The 21561-nt window shown below is 32.5% G+C and overlaps 6 protein-coding genes across 11 annotated transcripts; 3 read left to right on the top strand and 3 right to left on the bottom strand.

Moving 5' to 3' along the window:
• Positions 1 to 590: 590 nt before the first annotated feature.
• On the bottom strand, positions 591 to 3282 carry LOC128883885 (uncharacterized). Its single transcript, XM_054136738.1, has 11 exons — positions 3144 to 3282; positions 2924 to 3040; positions 2768 to 2862; positions 2647 to 2718; positions 2454 to 2570; positions 2295 to 2406; positions 2034 to 2197; positions 1918 to 1972; positions 1769 to 1873; positions 1604 to 1705; positions 591 to 1551 (listed from the first exon to the last, which is right to left on the bottom strand). Exons 1-11 carry the CDS (start codon positions 3156 to 3158, stop codon positions 1162 to 1164), a joined length of 1344 nt encoding a protein of 447 aa, XP_053992713.1. The 5' UTR covers positions 3159 to 3282; the 3' UTR covers positions 591 to 1161.
• Positions 3283 to 3456: 174 nt separating this feature from the next.
• LOC128883902 (ribonuclease H-like) lies at positions 3457 to 4708 on the bottom strand. 2 transcript variants are annotated; one of them, XM_054136768.1, is made up of 4 exons: positions 4490 to 4708; positions 4387 to 4403; positions 4290 to 4337; positions 4157 to 4233 (listed from the first exon to the last, which is right to left on the bottom strand). In XM_054136768.1, the coding sequence occupies exons 1-4, from the start codon at positions 4644 to 4646 to the stop codon at positions 4201 to 4203; spliced, it is 255 nt and encodes an 84-aa protein (XP_053992743.1). In that variant the 5' UTR covers positions 4647 to 4708; the 3' UTR covers positions 4157 to 4200. The 2 variants fall into 2 exon arrangements, with proteins under 2 accessions (XP_053992742.1, XP_053992743.1); XM_054136767.1 differs by having other exon boundaries at positions 3457 to 4233; positions 4290 to 4403.
• A 65-nt stretch (positions 4709 to 4773) lies between these two features.
• LOC128884428 (uncharacterized) lies at positions 4774 to 9084 on the top strand. Its single transcript, XM_054137850.1, has 10 exons — positions 4774 to 6474; positions 6868 to 6953; positions 7017 to 7274; positions 7329 to 7584; positions 7662 to 7745; positions 7793 to 7927; positions 8015 to 8104; positions 8167 to 8234; positions 8286 to 8368; positions 8422 to 9084. Exons 1-10 carry the CDS (start codon positions 5040 to 5042, stop codon positions 8627 to 8629), a joined length of 2703 nt encoding a protein of 900 aa, XP_053993825.1. The 5' UTR covers positions 4774 to 5039; the 3' UTR covers positions 8630 to 9084.
• A 64-nt stretch (positions 9085 to 9148) lies between these two features.
• LOC128884429 (ABC transporter ATP-binding protein/permease wht-1-like) lies at positions 9149 to 13366 on the top strand. The gene is made up of 20 exons (XM_054137851.1): positions 9149 to 9553; positions 9610 to 9777; positions 9830 to 9877; positions 9959 to 10110; positions 10175 to 10302; positions 10358 to 10509; positions 10577 to 10638; positions 10689 to 10811; positions 10936 to 10994; positions 11054 to 11102; positions 11171 to 11239; positions 11297 to 11475; positions 11543 to 11668; positions 11718 to 11784; positions 11877 to 12037; positions 12097 to 12223; positions 12290 to 12449; positions 12509 to 12558; positions 12608 to 12684; positions 12740 to 13366. Exons 1-20 carry the CDS (start codon positions 9358 to 9360, stop codon positions 12807 to 12809), a joined length of 2223 nt encoding a protein of 740 aa, XP_053993826.1. The 5' UTR covers positions 9149 to 9357; the 3' UTR covers positions 12810 to 13366.
• A 1656-nt stretch (positions 13367 to 15022) lies between these two features.
• On the top strand, positions 15023 to 17569 carry LOC128884394 (uncharacterized). Of its 4 annotated transcripts, none has more exons than XM_054137772.1 (7): positions 15023 to 15144; positions 15221 to 15262; positions 15317 to 15359; positions 15410 to 16062; positions 16113 to 16364; positions 16422 to 16454; positions 16515 to 17569. In XM_054137772.1, the coding sequence occupies exons 4-7, from the start codon at positions 15624 to 15626 to the stop codon at positions 17378 to 17380; spliced, it is 1590 nt and encodes a 529-aa protein (XP_053993747.1). In that variant the 5' UTR covers positions 15023 to 15144; positions 15221 to 15262; positions 15317 to 15359; positions 15410 to 15623; the 3' UTR covers positions 17381 to 17569. The 4 variants fall into 4 exon arrangements, with proteins under 4 accessions (XP_053993747.1, XP_053993748.1, XP_053993750.1 ...); XM_054137773.1 differs by having other exon boundaries at positions 15091 to 15105; XM_054137775.1 differs by lacking the exons at positions 15023 to 15144; positions 15221 to 15262 and having other exon boundaries at positions 15318 to 15359; positions 15410 to 15581; positions 15683 to 16062.
• Positions 17570 to 18523: 954 nt separating this feature from the next.
• On the bottom strand, positions 18524 to 21490 carry LOC128884393 (uncharacterized). Of its 2 annotated transcripts, none has more exons than XR_008459375.1 (14): positions 21294 to 21490; positions 21165 to 21207; positions 21010 to 21080; positions 20648 to 20951; positions 20514 to 20580; positions 20260 to 20457; positions 20125 to 20212; positions 19907 to 20062; positions 19804 to 19858; positions 19511 to 19699; positions 19391 to 19453; positions 19029 to 19323; positions 18657 to 18965; positions 18524 to 18600 (listed from the first exon to the last, which is right to left on the bottom strand). XR_008459375.1 is itself a non-coding variant. In XM_054137771.1 (14 exons), the coding sequence occupies exons 2-14, from the start codon at positions 21196 to 21198 to the stop codon at positions 18823 to 18825; spliced, it is 1584 nt and encodes a 527-aa protein (XP_053993746.1). In that variant the 5' UTR covers positions 21199 to 21207; positions 21294 to 21490; the 3' UTR covers positions 18698 to 18822. The 2 variants fall into 2 exon arrangements, 1 of the variants encoding a protein (XP_053993746.1); XM_054137771.1 differs by lacking the exon at positions 18524 to 18600 and having other exon boundaries at positions 18698 to 18834; positions 18914 to 18965.
• Positions 21491 to 21561: the final 71 nt, after the last annotated feature.

Below are 21561 nucleotides of genomic sequence, written 5' to 3'. Positions count from 1 at the left end.
ACGTTCCAGTAAAAAATAAATCAACGGTTTGAAACGTTTCGGGTGGTAAAAACGTGACATCCTCAGAATCGCTTGAATTCAACCAGCCTAATAATATTAATAAAATTTGTAAATTGATTAATAAGAGAAATAATTGAACAAGGCAAAATAGAATTAAAATAGTTCGAACACGTAGTTTTCCGAGTAAAGTCTTTGAAATCCAGTCAATGCAATACCCAACGCGACTGGACTTATAATTTTCTAATAATTCATCACAGTGTTCCTTTGTTATGGGTGAACGTAAAGGCACATATTCATACAAATAAGAGACTCTGTAAAGTTCTTTTAGTATTTCACAACTCATTACATTCAATAAAAAAAAATTGTGACCATGCTAATACATTACAGAAATAAATCCAAATTGTGGAATCCTTTTCATTGTCTTCTTATTAATCTATTTCACTCCATAGAAAATCTTTTTTTTTTTTTCAAATCTTTTGTAAAAAATTTTTTTACTAAAAATAATACATTTTAAATCTATCAGAATATTTTATTTTTAAATTCCAAATCTTTTTTTTTTTTAAAGGAACATTTTATAAAAACAATTCATTTAATGCAATGTCAAAATAAGTTACTTTACAAAAAATAATTAAAATAAAAAAAAAACCAGGACTTTATTTTATGATAACTCTTAAAAAGATATTATTACATTAAAAGCATTTAAAAAAAAAAATTGTATATTTAAAAACCCCTGAATTTGATTTAAAATTTATTTTACTAGAGGAAATAATACATATTGTTTAGATTTGCTTAATTCTTTTTTGCAAATAAAACATTTTTTTTCAAAAAGATGTCGTTTAAGATGCCATAATAAAATTGCGTATGTACTGGTGTTGGTGAAGAGGAATATGATCAATTGACTTTCCGTTAACACAACAACTGAATTTGTTCTAGAGAATCTAAGTGATTTTTTTTGCAATACTACACATGAAAAGAAAGTGTATAAAATAGCGCAATTTCCAATAACACTTAATAAAAAAAAATGATTCTTGTCACGCTTTTTCTGTGTGTGGTTTTTAAATGAGGTCGTATTTTTAAAAGTAACGAGCAACAAGAAAAGGTCAGTGAATGGGACATTTATATAAACAACAGCGTGAGGATGGGGTTTCAAAAGGGAGTATTCTATTGCCTTTTGAGAGATGTAACATTTGATTTAATACGAGGTAAGCGCGATCCATTATGAGAAACAAAAATTTTCATTGTTTGCGGTGTCAGTGCTTTGTCCGGTAAACGCTTTGTATAACAAGTTTGGGAAGTCAGTGTTGAACCCACTGGAGTAAGCAACCTTTTAGGTGTGGGAATATTTGTTTTGAACTCATTTGACTGGAGTTTTGGAGAATGATGCTGTATAGACTGAGTCTGACTTATGTTTGTTACAGTCTCCTCAGTAGATGACGTATTTGTTGAACGAGATAGCTGACCTTCCCTTTCAAAATTTGTTTTTGTTGAAACGTCATCGTCCGACGCGTCAGATATTTTTAAATTGGGGTTTTGATTTGTGATAAATGGATGCTACAGAAAATGAATGTATATAAAAAAAAAAAAGAATTTGGTTGTATTATACCTGAAGCATTTGTAATGTTGTCATACGATTTGTAGGATTTTTTGCTAAGGTATGAATAAGAAAATCTTTTAATTCATCGGACATAGATGGTAAAATACGCTCCTATAAAAGAGAAGGTGAACGTGTAAGGATACAGTTTTTCAATAGATGAAGCTTATCCCTAACTTTTATATCAAGTGTTTGTATATCTCTCTGTTGTTGTCGACGTGCATCACGTTCAGTAAGACCTCCTCTTTGATAATGTTCATGACTAAATGGTGGACCGCCTGCCTGTATTTTTGCATGAATCACATCAAACGGTTTTCACACCTTACAGCTAATTCGTAACATAAAACGCCTAGACACCAAACGTCAACTTCCTTTCCATACCTATGAATAGTAAGATATTTTTTTCATAAACACCTTTCAAAACTTGTGAAGACCGTCTGACCATTCTCTTCTACAAATCTCAGGTGATAAGTAATCGAGTGTACCACAGTATGTACATCGTCGTTTTCGCAAATACGAAAAATAAGAAGATTCATCTTCTTTTTGTTTCACCGAACCATCCTCGTTAGCTGCTTCGGGAACATGAGCTGCCCAACCAAAATCAGCCTAACATATACATGTTTATTGTTCGAAAAATGAAAAAAGAAAAGAGTGTCAATTGTCGTTTTGTTAGATTATTCAAGAAAACCACACTAAAAGCTACCAATTTAAGGTTTCCTTGAATATCAATAAGAATATTTTCTGGTTTTAAATCCCGATGCAGAACATTTAACTTATGACAACAACGTATAGCTGAAATAATTTGTCTCATGTATCTGATATATTGTTTGGTTATATTGTTGTGCAAAAGGATTGGACGCACTTGCTCACAACCGCTTCAGGAAGACCGCCGGACTTAAGTTGATCCATCAATTCACCTAACGGTGCTATTTCGAGAATCAAATAAATTCGTGTTGCTGTACTAAACCATCCATAAAATCTAAAAACACGAAAAATTATTGTATTTTGTGTTCCTCGTTAAAATACAGCAGAAAAAGAGGAAAAAGTTGTCGTACTGTAAAATATTGGGATGCAATAAATGTGAATGGATTTCGATCTCACGCCGAAGTAAATGTTCATTAAATGACCTAAAAAATCATTTGCGAAAATTCGATTATTAAAACAAAAAAAACTCACCATAATAACTGTGATTTTTTGATTGCTTTCAGTGCTACAATAAAACCTGAACGCCTTTCCCTGGCAAGATAAACGGATCCGAATTGTCCTTCACCCTAACAAGAAAAAAAAACTATATAAAAAAAAAAATTAAAAAGCTTGGAAGTGTTATTTCACCAAACGACGTCCAATATCAAAATCATCTAATGACCAATTAGGGGCACTATAATCCGAAAGAATTAGGACGTCTTGAGACCCTTTATCGTTCAATGAATCTTCTAGATCATTTTTACACTATACGCAAAATGGAAAAAAATCCGTTCCGTTTTATTTAAAATGAAAGCTTTTTTTTAAAACGCGTTGATTTTGAGCATCATCACGGTTTTCTATATGTTACCTGTTTTGTATCCATTGCGTTCGATTTTAAGTGAAATAAGACACAACCATAAGAACAATTTTCTAAAAAAAAATGTTCTACACTTTTCAAAATTGTTTAAAATACAAAAAGAATTGAACAATTATGAAAACTTTATAATTTCATGTGAAAAAGAATATCTGACAAACAGACGTCAGTACTTACTTAGACAGATATAAGGTAGACACATCTTGGAAGAAAATTCGAGCGATAAGTGTCTCACGAAAAACATATAATTTTTCGAGACACAAAGTAGCAGTGTTATAAAAATTCATTGACTTTCTATTCAATTTATGAAAAGAAAGTTTTCCATTTTCAGTTGTGTTATTAAGTATAACAAGAAAGGTAGTATGAATCACGTAAAAATGCGTCACGTGAAAAAACAATTAAAAAAAAAATATTTATGAAACATTTTTCTATCAAATTGTTTTAAAAAGCTAACTTTGGATTGGTTTGACATTTAACTAAAAAATGAAGGTAAATGCTAACTATGCCATTAAAGCTCCCTTATGAGCTAATTTATCTGCTGCCTCATTTCCAACGTTTCCTTTATGGCCGCGGACAAATTGAAAAAAAAATTTGGAATTTCCTCTTTTCTTTATAAGGGAATCAATTTCTTGTATAAGATCCAAGTTTTTTACACCTGTTTTTTTACTGGTAAGGAATCCATTTTCTTCCCATTTCGGTAACCATGTTTCAATGCATTGTAAACAATACTTGGAATCACTATGAATGACGACACAACGCGTATCTTTTTGTACTGTACGCAATGCTAACAAAATAGCAAGTAATTCAGCTCGCTGGTTTGTGTGAGGCAAATGATTTTTCGGTAAAGGACCGCATTTATTGCGACAGTCATCTTTTCCAAAGTATATTCCGTAACCTCCTTTAGCCCCTGGTTTTCCGTTATTTAAACATGCACCATCTGTATAAATATGCACAAAGTCATCCGTTTTTGTTACGTTTTGTTTTGTTCCGTTTTCTTGTAGTGATTCACTGCCAAGACTTTTTTTAATTCTTTTCGACTCATTAACATGTATCAATTCACTGGTTCTTTTTCTTTGCACTGTGTCTATTGTTATCAACATACAAAAAATGCTCTTCGAATTCAAAACGACTCATTTGTACCAGTAGAAAATTGAATAGGTTTCTTTTTTTCGCATCTTTTATAGCGATCTACAAAAGAATTGGCTTCATTCAACGTTTTAAATTTTTGAAAACGTACATTCGGGAAGGGACGCCCTATACAAGGAATTAACGAGAAGTAAAAAAGATGGACATTGAAATCAGTTTAAATAAACTAATAATTTTTTTTAAAGTTTCATTACCCGTTCTGCTATCTATACAAGAAGACGAAGCAGCATTCCAATTTTTGAAAATTGCACATCCATTTAAATTCGGACTAAAAGCAACGGCATAATAATAATCAACACTTTTTCTGGTGTCTCGTGGATGAGATACAACAGTCTGTGGAGAAAAGGACATTAAAGCATTTAGTCAGTTTAATGTTTTTTGTCGGAATAATATCTTGTTAAAAAAAAAATCAAGTCAGTTTTATATCTGTGCCTAACTGAAAACATGAGATATTTAAAATTGAAATAATGAAAATAATTAGTGTGTCACTTTCTCTCTATTTTAACTGATCTTTTCTTACGACTTTCACAAATATTTTCCAAATTTTTCATAGTGTGTCTAATATTGTAGACGTAAATGTATTAAATTTGTTTTTAGCGGTTTAAAAATTCTGTAAATGGGTTTTTTTTCTTACGATTTGGCAAAATAAAAAACGATTTATCAGCTATTTTTTCACAGGTAGCGATATTGCACAAAAGCAAGTGGGGTGTGGGTAAGGATTGATTTAAGAAGCTTTTTTTTTTAATGTATTACTTGAGATTTCAAATCTGTTGGCTTTTGCTGTTACTATATTTAAATCCCTTTTTAATAAATTTAAAAAGTCAACCTACGAATCATGGGTATAGTTCGAATACAACTTTTAACGTTGATGCATCACTTAAATCGTCCAACATATCAAAAAAAAATAAGACATTACCTGAATTTCCATTAACATTATATAATGATTTTATCAAATCGCATTTAACGGAATCATTTTCTTTTAAGCAAAAAAAAAAAGATACACAATTTTTATATAAATTATTAGAATGCGTAGATACTGATATAAATTGTGCGTATCATTTAGGAAATCTTTATTTTCAGGGACTTGTAGTACCGAAAATTGTTTCTCCATATGACTCAGGAAAAAATTTAACTCGTGCTATAGGATTATGGCATTATGCAGCATCTGAAGGAAATGCGAATGCACAATATCAAATGGCTCTTGTGTACTCAACAATGTATAATCCACCATCTTTTCTTATGAATCCTCAAAATGTATGGAACCATCTTCACTCGAAAACGTTGATGAAAACCATCCCAAAACAATTAAAATGTTGGAAGTCACATCATGATAAAATAGAATCATTAATCCAAAATTTATCGACACTTGAAATTTACCGATTTGTTTTATCAATGAAAGTGTTAGACTTCCAAGGAGAACCTCAAAAATTACATGAATACGAATCCAGGCTAGTTAAACAATTTGTCAAGCATTCGTATCAAACAAAACAACGGGCAACGAACAATACAATATCCAATGTGTGCCTAGCCAAACCCATTTTGCTTAACATTTTTTCTGATCACCATTCTATTGAAAACAATCCTCAGCATAACGTAGCATTGGCTCAAACCTTTCCATTACATAAACGTGATGGATTGGCTGTTTTATATATGTATTTAGCGGCTCAAGGAAATCATGTTGGAGCACAGATAAGCTTAGGATATTTTCACACGCAGGGCTTGCATACTCCACAACGTTGTCATGCAGCTGCAGCTTATTACCTACGAGTTGCTCGAGATGTAGTGAAAATATCGAGTCATGGTATTCCTCAAAGTAGTAGTAATATACGTGTGAGCCTTTTGGGTTTAGAAACAGTTTATGATATGGAAAAACTCAAAATCCTTTCTGTTGCAAGAGATTTGAAATCTCATTATTTAGATTTACAATTTCATGTTGCTCGCACGGGTGATCCTCGGTCCCAGACAGCTGTGGGTAAACTTCATTTATTTGGAATAGAACATTTACCTCAAAATTTCAAAAAGGCATTCCATTATTTTAGTTTAGCTGCACAAAGTGATTATAAAGAAGCCATATCTTATTTAGGATACCTTTACGCGCTAGGGCTTGGTACCGAACGGAACCTCGATATGGCTTTCAAACTCTTCTCTTATGTCATCTCTTCTTCAGATAATAATTTAGGTATGTAATTTAGACAACAAGAAAAAAATAAGGTCTCTATGTTTGAGATGATAACAATGTTATTTATTGAATTACAAAAATTAAACATTTATTATTGTGGTACATCTGGTTTCTTCTTGTTTCTTGTTTTTATTTTTTTTACAATAAAATAAAAATGTTTTAATAAAATTATTTTTTTAATTAATATCTTGTTCTTTTAGAGGCGCTTTACAAACATAACATTTGCTTTTAGTATTTTTTTTTTTAAAAAAGTTTGCTTTAGACTATAGAAAACAATTGAAAAAAAAAAATTTGTGTGTTGCGTGTGTCATTCGAAGAATAGTTTAGGTTTCTTTGTAATATCTGTAGAAGTGAAAAATCGAATTTGCTTATTTCTTTTTCATATGTTTTTAGCACATAATGGCCTTGGATATATTTATTTTAAAGGAACATCGAAAATAGGTCAAGATTATTCAAAAGCATTTCAACATTTTAATATAGTAAGTTTTATTTGATTGTATTTTTTTTTCTCTCTGCGTCTCATTGTCTCCGTACCTACATAGAGCGCTTCGAATGGATTTCCTGATGCACAATATAATCTTGGATCCATGTATCTTTCAGGCGTAGGGGTTGATCAATCATTCACGAAAGGCTTTCATCTCTTATCTCTAGCTATGGAGCAAGGCCACAGTGTAGCAACGTACATGATGGGCATTGTTCACCTTAATGGTATCGCAACAGTTCGTGACTGTTCTTTAGCAACCAAGTTATTTCGTCGCGTGGCATTGAAACATTCATGGGTTGTTAAACGTTTACAAAAAGTAAAGCGTGTTTTTTCTCCTTTAATTATTAGTTATGTAACTTTTTTGTTAAAGGTATCTGTTTTCTTGCGAAGAAATCGTAAGGAGGAAGCAGCATTTCTATTTTGGTCCCTGGCAGAAACAGGTCACGAGGCGTCTCAGAGCGATTTCGCTACATTACTTGATGGTGGAGGGATGTTTACTTTGGTTGGAGATCGCGTAGAAATATCTAGGCCTCTGTCTTTCTTGCATAATATTATGAGTTCAATTCCAGTTCTAAAACGTTGTTTTTTTAAACCCACCTCTTTATTTTCATTAGACCGATATCCAAGTAATAACGGTTTTTTATATAAAGGCATTGCTTTGGTAAATATTTCTTAGTGTTTTATACGTTGGATATTTTTTTAGGTATAAGCGTCAATCGAGCGTTTGCTCAAAGGTACTGGGAATTAGCAGCAGCTCAAAATTCTCTTCAAGGCTACTGTCGTCTAGGTAAAATGACAATTAAAAAGGATGAAGCGTTCATGATATGAAATCAGGTGATTACGCATATAATGGATGGGGAGTGAAACCTATGAATGAGAACTTGATCGATTTAACCACATTTCGCATAGTTACGGGAATTGATTTATCAGACATTCTTCCAGAGAAAGATACGTTTTTAGATAATAATGGTAAGTGTTACGAGAAACAATTTTTTTTTTTTTTTTTCTTTCTTTGTTTATCCGACGATAAATCAAACCAGTTTCATAATATTCTAGGTGTTCCATTGTCTGACTGGGCACAACCACGTGTCATGTTTCCATCTTCTCATGCTCGACAATCCCTTCCTAATTATCAAGCTGCTTTTCGTACGCAATACTGCGCCTTTTTTTTGAAATGTTTTTAAAATTTTGTCAACAAATCATATTAGGATTTTATGAAGCTGCTGTCACCTTCGATCCCTCATTACACCCAGCAGGATTAACTTATGTTCCTGAAGTAACAATTTCCTTTTTTGATGTCTTCTATATTAAATTTTTGTTCTTTAAGGCACTATTTCTGCTCGCTCGACTTTATCAACTAGGTCTTGGGACTCCTAGAAATCTTTATATGGCAGCACAGCAATTACAAAGGTATTTAGCAAGTCGGTATCAACTTGATGCTATCACGTTCTATCATATTGTAGACTTATTCAAGTTAATACGTCAACATCATCTATTGTAGGAAAAGTGTATATTTTTATATTGCGTCTTCATTCTGTTGTGTTATACTTTCGTGAAAAAACATTACTTGGAGTCATTTATGAAGACAAACGTTTTTTAATTATTTTTATAAATCTTCTTGGTTTATGCGTTGCTTTTCTTTGTCAATTTTTTTTTAAAGAACATCATTAAATCTTTTTTTTTTTCACACATTCAAATCAATTGGTCAGTCAGTTACCCTGGATTCCCTCTATCCACTCACTTGATGGGATCTCAGAGTATACATTTATACCTCTTTTAGATGGTCTTTGTTTTATAATCCTTGAAAACCCAAAATAAAATTTTGAAATTGTGTCTCTTATTATAAGGATACTTTTTTTTTTTTAAGAGTTATAACTTATCAAGTTTTCGAAACACGTTTGTGTACCAGTTTTAAGAGTGCATTTGGCTCTTGAAATATAGTGTGGTAACAATACAGCTGAAATTGGTTTTTAATTTGTGTGTGTAAATTAATGAAGAAATAATGCGTAATCCGAAGTATTCAAATATATCACAACCATATGAATGGTCTGAAGACAGAAAGTGCAATGTAATTGTTTCTACGACCAAACTGTATTATAATGCTATACAATTTTTTTCAGAATCCTTTAGTAACAATATTTTTTTTTTAATAGCAACTCTGCTTGTCATATTAAAGTAATTTTTATGCATACTATTTAAAAAAACATAAACGATTTTTATTATTGTTAGTGTGTTGTTGAAATCACATTACAGACATATTACTAAGGAAACAAAGCGACCAGTGTGCAGGCCTAAAACAATAGTCATCTGGCACAAGTCGTAATTTGCCAAAACTAAAGTGGTGTTGTTGTGTGAGTAGGTCTATTTTTTCTTTTCAAGAAAAAAACGGTTTGGGTTCCATGAGTACTTTTTTCCTAAAAAAGTTTCGTAAAGAAAGTACAGAGGACATTGAAATTGCCAACATTGATTCTCATGGGTCAAAACAAAACAAATGGTTTATGAAAGGGGACGTAGTTAACAAAATTGTGAATGCTGGAAATTTCGTTAATCTTCCAGAATGTTCTCCGACTCAAGTTCATTTTGAAAATATACTGTGTAATTACTTTTTGTTTGTATTAAGCAACTGCAAATTGTTTTTTAATACTTTGCAGATGATGTTGTTTTGGAAAATCCAACACCTTTATCGTATTGTTTGTACAAAACGAAATCTTTAGTTACTCAGTTCCTGAGTCGAGAATCAGCGAAAGAAACACCACCTTTAGTGAAAACAAAACGAATTTTATTTGGATTATCTGGAACTATTAAAAGCGGAAGATTAGGTACGGTCACGAAAAGCAAAAATAAAGGTCAAATATTTAACGCTGCGTTTAGTTGCATTAGTAGGAGCGTCTGGTGCTGGAAAATCTACGTTTTTGAATAGTATGTAATGCCTTTCGTTTTTTTAAAAACCGATAAATAAAGAATTTCAAATGATCACATATGAGATAATTTGACATGTAGTTTTGAGCGGACGCTTGCTTCCAACAGGAGGAAGTGTTCAATTTAATGAGCATCCTTTAACCAAAAATGTGGTTTATGGAAATTCAGCTTACGTTCAACAGGAAGATCTTTTTCTAAAAAATCTAACCGTAGCAGAACATTTATTTTTTCAAGTAATCACCTGCATGGTTGCAATTTTAAAACGTCCACAATCACACAAGGTATCAAAATGTCTAGTTGAAACTACGACTAGGAAAAGAAACTACACCAGAGCTGTACCCCTTATCACTGAATGTATTATTAAGTCATCTTGGTTTACAAAAGTGCAGTAAGAATTTCATATCGGGTCGATCTAGCGAATTGGGGTAAGATGACACATTTAAGGGGCTTAAGTCATGTTTTACGTTTTGAATTTTTTAGTGGCATTTCCGGTGGTGAAAAAAAACGTTTAAATATAGCGTCCGAATTATGCCACTTTCCTAATGTTTTATTTGCTGATGAACCCACAACAGGTTTGGATTTTTCAATGGCAAGATCTGTGGTATCAAAACTTCGACATTTGGCCAATTCAGGTTCGTAAAAAAAAACTACAACACGTTTTTAAGTTCCATAACATTTTTTTCTTTTTCTCTCTTTTAGGCCGTACAATCATTTCATCCATTCATCAGCCAAGTTCAGAAGTTTTCGAAATGTTTGATGATGTACTTTACTAAAATCTTATAAATGTTCATTGAAACTAATGATGCCTCAGGTTGTGCTCTTAGCTGAAGGTCAATTGCTCTATATGGGGCCAAGGTTAGGGTGCATTGCATGGTTAGGAAAACTAGGTTGTACCTGTCCAGCATATTACAATGCAGCTGATTTCATTATTAAGGTATCCAATGCGCACACATAAATATCAATAGAGGGGGACAAAGAAACAAAACATGTGTAGTGTTGATTTGTTTCTTGTTGGCAGTTCCATTTTTGAATTGTTTCTTTTTCATTTGTCAACTTAGACAACAACAGTTTCAAATGATGCGCTGCGACGGGAACAAAAAATTAAGCAAATTAACGAGTAGGTAATCAAAAACTAGTAATTTGTGGTATAGATGATTTGTTTGTTGTGTCATGTAGGTGGGCTCGATTGTGGGCTGAAGAAGGAGAGCAATTTCAAGAACATTGGGTACTCTCAATAAAGTGCAATAAGAGAGAGAGAAGGAAATGTCATTTTTTTATCTCTCCATTTCTTAGAAAGAAAGTGAAAACACGATGCTCAGAAAAATGACAACGTTCACTGAACTTCAATACAAAACATTAGGAGTAAGAAGCGTTGTGCCATTGTTAATGTGCTACTGTTACTACGTACTTTTTTAATAGTCGGATGTAGAGAAGAATTCGCAAAAATCTAACAGGAAGAGTAGAGCAGAAGAAGAAGAACAGATAACAAGTGTATTAAAGCCAGTATATGATGACTCAAAAGAACTGATAATGGTCAAGTCCTTCATTCAAAAAAGTCATAGAATGGATGGTAGTGGTTCACATGAAATGCTAGGATGGTGAGACACCTCGACATGTTGTTTTATTCGAGTCGACTTGTGACGCCGTTGGCTTTGTTCACTGTAGGTGGACTCAGTTGCGCATTTTATGTAAACGGGCCATGTACGATAATTTTCGAGATACATCTCAGCTCACGTCGCGAGTACTGCAATCAATCGCTCTCGGTTTGGTGATGGGTCTTCTTTTTTTTGGGTGAATAACACGAAAACGTACTCAAGATGTCATCCTTTTGTTTTCGTAGGTTAGAATGGACGTACGCCGATTCAGTCAGTCGAGTCTCAGCATCTTATATGATTATTGTAAATCAAGTAAACATTTTGTTAGATAGAGCTTTTTCTAATTAATTCTAAAACATTTTATTTATTGGTTGATATCCTGTTTTTTGATTCTATCCATATAGTCTATGGGTGGTGCATTCGCAGTGATTAATACTTTTTGTTATGAAAAACCTGTCATTTATCGAGAGTATCAAGCTGGATTGATTAGTCCATCTGCTTATTTTTTTGGAAAAATGTTAGCTGATGCTGTTATGCAACTTATTTATCCGTTAATTTTTGGAACGTTAGTTTATTTAGTTGGTTTTGCAGTAAAAGAAAAAGGCACTTTTTTTTTTTTTATAGATTGGCATTTTGGCTGGCTAATCTCGGCTCAGAGTTTCTTGTGTATATCCGTTTTACCCTTTTTCTTATAATATCTTCCAATTCAGCGGCTTCCATTGGGTATTTGGCATCATCTCTTACAATGGTGGTACGATTTTCACCCAAAAAAAATCTACTAGCATAGTTTCAAATACTTAACATTTTTTTCCTTAAGCCTGAAGTAGCGAGTGTGATTTGTAATCTAATATCTATTCCTATGTCCATGTTTGGGGGATTTCTCATTAATTTAGATGATACAAAAAGTTACTTATCATGGATTCAACATATTTCGTATTTGAAGCATGGATTTTTTGGAGGTCTTCGTGAACTGTTTCGTAAGTTGTGTCAATCTTTTAGAAGAAATTAAGCACAAATTTTGTACTCATTTCTTTAGGAAATCAAGAAATTTGTTGTGTTGGAGGAAAACCTCTAAATGGATTAGAGGTAGAATCTTTTTATAAATTCTTTCCCATTAGCAATGTTATTTTTAAAGTTTATAAAAAATCATCTTACTGTAAATGATGTTTCCTTTTTCACGAGCATTTTCTTATTTCTACTAGTTTTTATCATGTAAGCTGACACTATATTAAAAATTACTTAATCATCCTGTGTATGATCACCCTAGGTACCGAACAATCGCTATTGTAGGAGGCTCTTTAGCTATGATTTTTTATTCAGAAAATAAGTCCAAATAAAATGTTTGGGTTTCATTTTTCAACATGAACACTCTCTCACGTTTCTACTATACAATACATGAGGCCTACCGTAATGATAATCGTGGAGTTTGATGATTCGTGACGCTGTTTGCGTCATTTGTCTTTTACGACTCTGTCATTAAATATATAAGATTATAAAAGTAAAAGCTTTTTCTAAAACTTTTAATTTTTTGAAAAGTAGAATATTTTTTTTTTGTGCAAAAGAACGTGTTTTACAAATTAGTACAAACAAATGAAAAGATTATTTAAAATAATAAAAATAATGTTTTCTTTTATTTATACAAAGATACCGTCACTTGACAAATCTTTTTATGTTTTTACCCATTTCGTTATTTAAATTTTAAAGTGGTGAAAAAACGGAAACATCAGGGAAACTGGATATTTGTTCATTTTTTGCGCTGGAAATACCATATGATTTTTCGAGATTTGTAAAATACGTCGCTAGAAACGAAATTCTTGTGTTTTTTTCTCCATCAACGTCTTAATTTGATAATATTTTTTTAATAAAAAATGAACATACGAACCTTTCAAAAAACCAAAAAAAAGAAATCGTATCTAGACTTAATGTCAAACAAATACTATATTAGTGACGTATAAAACAAATGTATTTGTAACTGTAAAGTGGGTGTTAAATAGAAAAGGTCATTGTTTATTAACATACGGCCAATGGGTGATTTGACAACTCGAAAAAAAGCATTCCTCGAATGGCAGTCCCCAATAAACAGCAAGCTTCATTAGTGTTTGTGATGAGTGTTTTTGGAAACTCTGTCAGACTGAAGTGTGGAAGTGTTTGTTCTTGTATTTTTTAATCTCCCTTACCGGTAGAAACACTAGGTGTCCGATCGTTTGTAATGTTCTTTTTAATAAACACGGTATTAGAAAAATTTTTATTTGAAAAAGAAAAACTAAAGCATGATTTGGGTTAGGTACATAACGTTTGTTTTTTTTGTGTTTTTTGATCACTACGACAAGCCTAGTGATTTTGATTATAACAAGTGGGAAAACAAAGCAACACAATTTGAGAATGCTTTATTTTGTAAATGAAAAATAACGGATGATGTAAAAAAGAGGTCGTGCATGGATTTGTCCGTGTGCTTCCCAAAATGCATAAGTCATTGAAAACGTTTCAAGTCATATAGCGTTATTTGATAAGCGAAGGAATGAAATAAGTCTCTGAAACCTTTCACTGCTTTGTAGAATCTAAAGGGATGTTTTAACACGCGTTAAACACACTCAAAAGGAAATCAATGTTCAAAAAAATTTTTTTTCTAAACGTCGAGAAAAGAAAAACTATTTGGTATAAAGAGTTGTGTGTTTATGAAATATGTCGTTTAAAAAGTTTTTTTTTAAGGCGTTAAAAATCGGAAGGACGGTGCAAATTTTAGTGACCTTTGTCAACGATGTTCACAATTGTCTTTTAAAACAATTGTTAAAGCTCTCTTTTTGTTAGAAACAACGTTGCCTTACCATGACACATTTTCCTGGGTATTGTAGAGGGCGTATGACCTCTACCACTCATACTCTAGAGTCCCTTGGCCGGTCAAAGGTACAACCTAGAATTCTTAAGGTTTCGACCGATTCCTCAAAACCTTATAAGGCAGCGTTGAGCTGATGAACTTTCATACAATTTGTGCAGGCTTCAATGAAAACAAAGTGTCGAAATGCCTCAATATGCTAACATTGTAGTTCAATGGAAGAAGAACTTGCAAACATGGTTTTCGTTTGCAGTAGAGAAAAACTTTACAGAGCCCAACATTAACGGCACCGTTGAAATCGAACTGAGTTGATTTTTTCAAGGTACATATTGAAATAGTTGTTGTGGGTGGAGTCACAATACGTGAATGAAAGTTTGTTATTTTTAGAAAAAAAAGCTCAGCGTTAATCCGATATTGGTTTATTGACACCCGGTGAAAACGCACAAGGTTGTAGTCAGAAATTAATTGTAGAACGAAATGAACGTTTATAGGTTGCGCGCTTAGCGAATTCCTACTAAATGAAATGCACAAGTTTTTTAGTAACACTTATATAAAAACAATGAAAGGCTAAGAAAATTGTCAATGTTGGTATATTTGTGTTCGTTTCAAGGGAAAAGAAAAAAAAACCTTGCATTGAAGCGACTTGCAGTTTACATTGAGATGAAAGATTACAGAGACCATACAAACCTTAATTGTCTCCATGGAGGTTTTCCTAGAAAGACAATGATGACGGCGAAAGTGTGGCATTCTAGAAAAGAAACTATGTCGCGCGTTTAATTTTTTTATGGACAAAAAGGAAGGTAACAAGAAAAGGAGAGTTGTAGATTAATGTATAACAGGTTATGTCATAGATGTGTGTGTATATAAAACAAATTGTTTTTTTCATCTTGTCATGCTTCCTTGTTTATTGAACAGTGAGGAAGAAGGGAAGTTGACTAGAGAGATTTTGTTAACAACGTGAGTGATTGGCGTGAATGGAATCAAAAAGAGAATGTGATTGGCTTGTTTTAGTAAAAAACTTTTGAGTGTGAATTGAAGAAAGAAAAGGATAGAAGTAAGGAATAAAAGAGTCGAATTTATGTGGACTAGTGTGTTTTGATAAAGAAGATTAAGGTGCGTGACAAGGCTGGAGACTCAGAGCACGGCATGCACATTTAACATGTTTGTTTAATGGCGTGAAATGGTTTTGAATTATGAAAGTGTCGTGGTGTCCTCTATTGTATTTTTGATTCCATATCAAATTCGGTATAGTGATTTAAAGTTTTTAAAGTGAAAAGTAAGAAAAGAAGCGTTTGGGTGACAATTTTCATGGTGTATAATGTTCATTTTAATAATTTGTCAAATAGTTTTTACGAGTGTGTCATTAAATGTGTTTAGTGACCAATCACTTTTTTCAAATTTCCCTTTTAAAAGGGAAGAAAGAGAATCGATATTCACAAATCGATTTTCTTCTTTGCGTCAAGAGAAGTTTTCAAATGGAATGAATGAATTAAATAGTATTTTAAAATACTCAAACTTTAAAAAATACCTTTCAAAAGAAGATATAGAAATCCTTTTAGATAGTTTAGAAAAAGCTAAAATGTTGCAACCTTTAAACCCTTTAGATGAAGAAAAAAATGGTAAAAAAGAAGAGGATCCAGCACAAAAGCATCCTAATTATAATTCAGTGAATCCTTTTAATAATTTTAAAAGTTTTTTTCGTATGCAATATATGAGGAATGAAGAATTACAAAAAGAATTTTATTCTTTAGTGTTTTGTAAGTTGAAGGTATAAAAAAAAAAAATTATGTGATTTTTTTTTTTAAAGCTGCATTGTTTCCAACAAATCAAAAAGAAGACAATTTAAAGAAATTAATGGAGTCCCGACAGTATAAAGAAGCTGTTAAATACATGAATATGGTGAACGACAAACTGTTAACTATGGTCATGTGTATTCAATCGTCCAAGCATCAAGGTGTTCCATTGATTGCTGTTGAGAAATCAGAAAAACTTATAGAATACAAAACAAAAGTTGTTGATTACATGGAAACAGAAATGAAAAAGTGTCTTGATATAAAAAGTACGCTGTTGTAATGTTTAAATGGATTCTTATTATAATTTTCAATGTTCGTTTTAGCAACACCGCAACAAGAATATATTTTAGAAAAATGTAGGTTTTTTAATTGTGTAAGTTAATGAAAATTGTTGTTTTTTGAATTTGTTTGTTAAGGTTCACCCAATGGATTTTTCTTTGTATCTCCAGCTGAAGAAGTGTTTCTTGGTACGGAATTATATATTCCTAAAAAACAAAGTTTACTTATTATTCATCCGGGAGATAAAGAAACTGTGGTTTCTTTAGGATTTCTTTATACAAATGAAAATGGCTTAACAAGATTAGTAACGTTAACGAAAAGTTTAATTTTAAATAATAATTGTATTGTGTATTCTAATAAAGGAGTAACCATTTTAGATGGAGATTCGGGTTCTGAGTTGAATTTTAACAATGCTTTTCGAGTAAGAGCATCCATTTTATCAGGTGTTATGAAAAACAAAAATACAGTATTGGATAAAAATGGAGCTCAAGATTGGAGTACATCCAATGGTTTAAGATATTTAGCAGGAGCTCACACGGCTGAAGAAATTTCAGCGGCTGTGCGATATATTAACATACATGAACCTGAGATTATGTATCTTAGCTTAGGTCAGAATGGCCCTAGCAGAAAAGCCTTTCGCGGTTTAGAACCCCGTTATAATAATTTTCTTCAAGCTTTTTTACCAGCACACGTTCCCTCAATAAGTATTTTAGAAGGTTTCGTTAGCTCTCAAATACGTTATATTATGCAAATCATTTATTCAAAACAAACTTTTTCAGATACACATTTACTTCCTCCAATCAATTTATCACGTGAAAATCTATTTATTGATTCAGTGTTTGTAACATCTATGAAAAATTCAAAATTTATCGCAGCCTTTATTCTTAAGGATAATGTGCACTGCCAAGCTATAAACCAGCTCGTAAAGACAGTGTCAACCAAACAATTAAAACTTTTTCCTGATCTTAAAACAAAAGTATCGCAAATGGCTAAACGAAGATGATTCTTTTTCATTGAATATAACGTTTTTAGTCAATTTTTTACAGTTGAGTCTATTTTATTCTGTCATTTATATAGAAATCTTTCAATTTTTAATGCGTGTGTGTACGTATGTGTGTTTCTAAAAATGTATTTTTGTATTGGTTTTTTTTATAACACAAAGTCTACATTAAGTGGATAATAAATGAAATGATTCTTGTATAGTCATGATAAAATTGCGCCTGGTGTACACAGAATATTTTTTTTTGTTCATAACATATCAGTTGGTGAGTTTGAATGAAAACAAATATAACGCAACTTGCTACATTGTATTCCTCAGTGCTGAGTAAAAAGAAAAAAGTTGGAGATTTGATTGAATTCATTCAAACAGATAATAATGTATCCATTGCAAGTCAACAACGTCTCGTTTCATCAATTCGTACGCTAGATTCTTGCTTTGCTGATCTTGAAACTCTTTTGGAATCGTTAAAATGTCAAAATGATGGCATGTGTTTGGATTTGTGGGAAAGGTAGTATTTTTTTTCTTTTAATGTAACGAATCAATGAATTGAATGAAAAAGGTTCAAACACCAATGTGCTCTACGTTGGTTTGACTACCATTCATGATGTTTCTTCCTATAGACGGATCGTAACACTACGCCATGATATGGAAGCTTTGAAAAAAAGGTCTCACCGGCATTTAGGAGATATGCTCCTGGAACAAGAGGCTGAAAACAAAAAACGTGACAAATTATTAGGCGATCAAACTCTATTAAAGTATTATGTCGAACGTCAATGGTCCTAGTTGATTCTATATTTTATAGACATTGTTATCAAGACTCATTTCTTTCAGCTATGACGGAAGAAAAAGAAAAACTTCTTCAAATCGATCAGGTCATCACTACCATGATGGGTCAAGGTCGAAGTATTGTAGAAAATCTAGTCAGTCAATCTTGGACCCTCAAGGTACCCTCATCGTTAACGGGGGGTCTCTTTGTTTTTAGGTCTTACTTTTGACTGATTTTAGAGAGTTCAGCGAACACTTTTAGATTGTCAAACGTCTTTGGGAACATCCAATACTTTTTTAAAACTTGTATTTCGTCGTGATAAACTCGATCGACTTTTAATTTATTGTGGAATGCTTGCAACATTCGTTTTATTTTTTGCTTGCTATTATTTAGTTCATTTACAGTATCCAGGTCACACAACATTAAATGAATCTTTTTAAACAGATTCTGTTTCCTTCTTTTTTCTCGAAAAAACTCTTTTTAAAAACTTTTATTAAATAAAGCTTTGTGTACCCGTTTTATTGATTAGAATAAAATAATAAATGTATTCCACTGAGTGTCAAGGCAGTAGAAACAAAAATCACAGTGTTGTTAAAAGTAACGAAAAGTTGGCTTTAATTGACGTCTCTTAACATACTGAAAGTATGTCACTTTCCACTGGGCATAATAGAACCAAAGGCTATTGGTGATCCTTCGTACCATAAAACGACACGAGAAAGAAGTGATCCAAATGATAATTCTTTTGAAGAAAGATTTTCTTGAAACGCTACCTTCTCGTCGCATTGAACAGACACAATAGCTTGGTCTTTTGCTAAAAGATACCTAAACACAACCATAAGAATTAAAACTTTTTACAAATTTCGAGATTCACATTAATTTGTATACCGTGGATTAGCTACATTTTGCTGTTTATTATGACGTAATAATAGAACATTTAACGAAATGATAGTCGCAACATGTTCCGCTAAATGAAGATTAAGGGTACAAGTAAAACCTGGTAAAATAGCCGTGTCCGTGTTGAGAACACTTAAGTGAACAAGAAAAGAATCGGCAATAAGAACGTTATGTTGTCCATGACATAGTAAAGACCCTGGTAAAACGTTTATAGTATTTAATGCAACACTGTTCACAAAACAACAGGAAGAAGCGACGGTGATCACTTGTTCGTTATTCTTCATATCTAGTAGGAAACAACAAAATTAGCAGTTTTCAGGCTGATTAAAATAGCATTCAAATCCATTATGCACCTAATACGGTCGTTTCAACATCAAGTGGAAGAACGGTAACACAAGTTTTGGGCGTCAGACTTCCTGATGAAAGTATTTTTTTTTGTTTTAACAAATTAAAGAAATAGATGCTATTGTAACCTTGTAATATTCTCCCACTAACGTGGGTGTTTCGGTTTACTTGATAAGCCTCCATGACACTGAAAATTAAGGCGTTTTCACACTGCAATTGGCTTTCCTTTGACGCGACAATCGAAATACGATTCATGGCTTGTAACAAAGTAGGAATTTGCCCTTCTTGTAACCAGTTTACTTTGTCCTGAAGACTATCTTTGAAAAAAAAGAAAAAGATTAACTAGATTGCTTTTCACATTTTGGGATCACGAAAAAAGCTATTCAAACATGATAGGTTCATGGACACTAGTATGGCGTACCATCATTCTTAGGCGTTTCGACAAGATTCAAACGGTGCAAAGCACTTACTGGTACCTAAAAGAATTTTTTAATTTTTTAACTGAAATTCATTGGCCCACTTACAAATATTAGTTGACAATGCGTCAGGTGAATGTTTAATTTTTTAAACAACATTTTAAAGGCTGCAACCACAGCATGATACAACGCCTCATTCCAGTCGACTTTATCAAATTTATTAATCACCACAATAAAAGATTGAATTCCTAAAAAATAAATTAACTAACAGAGCCCATTCTTTTCTTGAGTGATAAAAAAAAAACCCGATTGGAACAGCTGATTACTTGAATGTGCCGCTCAAGTTCAGAGTGAATCACGACTTGTGAATCGCTATTTTTTAAAGGAAAAACAATCACTGCGACATCTGCAATACTGAAAAAAAAGTGTGTGCGGATGTAAGACAATAACGTTGGGACTACATGGCTGCCTTAAGCATGCGTTGTCTTAATTCTTGATGCCCAGGAGTATCAAGAAGAGTAATGTGACGAGATTCCGTGTCAAAAGTTTTTGTCGTCACATACAGAGTCATACCCCTTTGTCGTTCTTCTTCTAGCTCATCACAAATCCAGGAATACACATCGCCTGCTTTCACACTTTTTGGTGCTAATTGGCGTAGTCTGCAGTAGTAAGCGAAACATTCAATGAAGCATTGCTTCAATCGTATAAAGCGTACTGTTCGACGTGTTTTGATTTAATAACACCCATTTGACATAAAAACTGACCAATAAGGGTAGATTTTCCTTTAATGAAAAAAAAAAGAAATAAGCACTATCTGCTACCAACAAAACCTATCACGTAAAAACGTACCCGAATCGACCTCACCAATAACAACAAGACCAAGAGGTTCTAAGCAAGTTTCGCGTTCTCTAATTAGTTCACACAGATTTTTACGATTAGGTTCAATATATTCCGTGTTTTTTGAAAGATTGATTTTTTGAATTTTTGTTAGCAAAGCTTCTGACTCAGTAAGAGTCTTCTTCTTTATATCAATAGGTTTTTCTTCTTCTTTGCGTGTCAAAAGAGAGTGAAAAACATGCTTTATTGTAGAGCCTTGTTTTGTTGTTGAGCAAATATTTTTACATTTTTCAGGTACCACTTTTGGTTTGATCGTCTAATAGCAGGGTTAATGCGTTCCATTATTATGCCTTTGTGAAAAAAAAGGAACTTACAGGTTTTTTTCGATAGCATTCATTTGACTCCTGAGATTCAGAACGCTCATCAGAGGTGTCGTCAAAGTCCTCTGTTGTGAAAGTAAAACAAAAATATGACTTGTTATTAGGTTAGTTTTGTGGTCGAAAACGTCAAACTGCCTATTTTAAACTACCTTCAAAAATGCGACGATTAAATTTTCTATTCATATTGAATTCCTAAAAATGAAAAAAAATGTGTTACATAATCGTCACTTGTAATGCCTTAAGAAAAATATAACAAGTGATTCTTAACATTGAACTACCTGAAATAAGTATTAGTATGAACAAATTCTCTAATTAAAAACTCTTAATGAACCTTCCCTCACATCTTGTAACTTCTCATGATATGGCAAGAGTCAAACCAAAATGTAAAGTAACAGAAAAAAGATGTCTTTTTAACCTGATTCTTTGTTAAACAAGGTTTTATGTCTTTTATAGATTAACGAAAATGATGACACTATTTTTTCTTATTTCTTTGACCTTTTAAAACGGGTACCATCATCATGTATTAGGCAGAGCCTGATAACTTTT

The sequence above is a fragment of the Hylaeus volcanicus genome, unplaced genomic scaffold (genome assembly GCF_026283585.1).
Source record: "Hylaeus volcanicus isolate JK05 unplaced genomic scaffold, UHH_iyHylVolc1.0_haploid 12237, whole genome shotgun sequence".
Taxonomy (NCBI): domain Eukaryota; kingdom Metazoa; phylum Arthropoda; class Insecta; order Hymenoptera; family Colletidae; genus Hylaeus; species Hylaeus volcanicus.
Note: the sequence above shows the minus strand (reverse complement) of the source record. Positions and strands in the feature narration are given on the sequence as shown.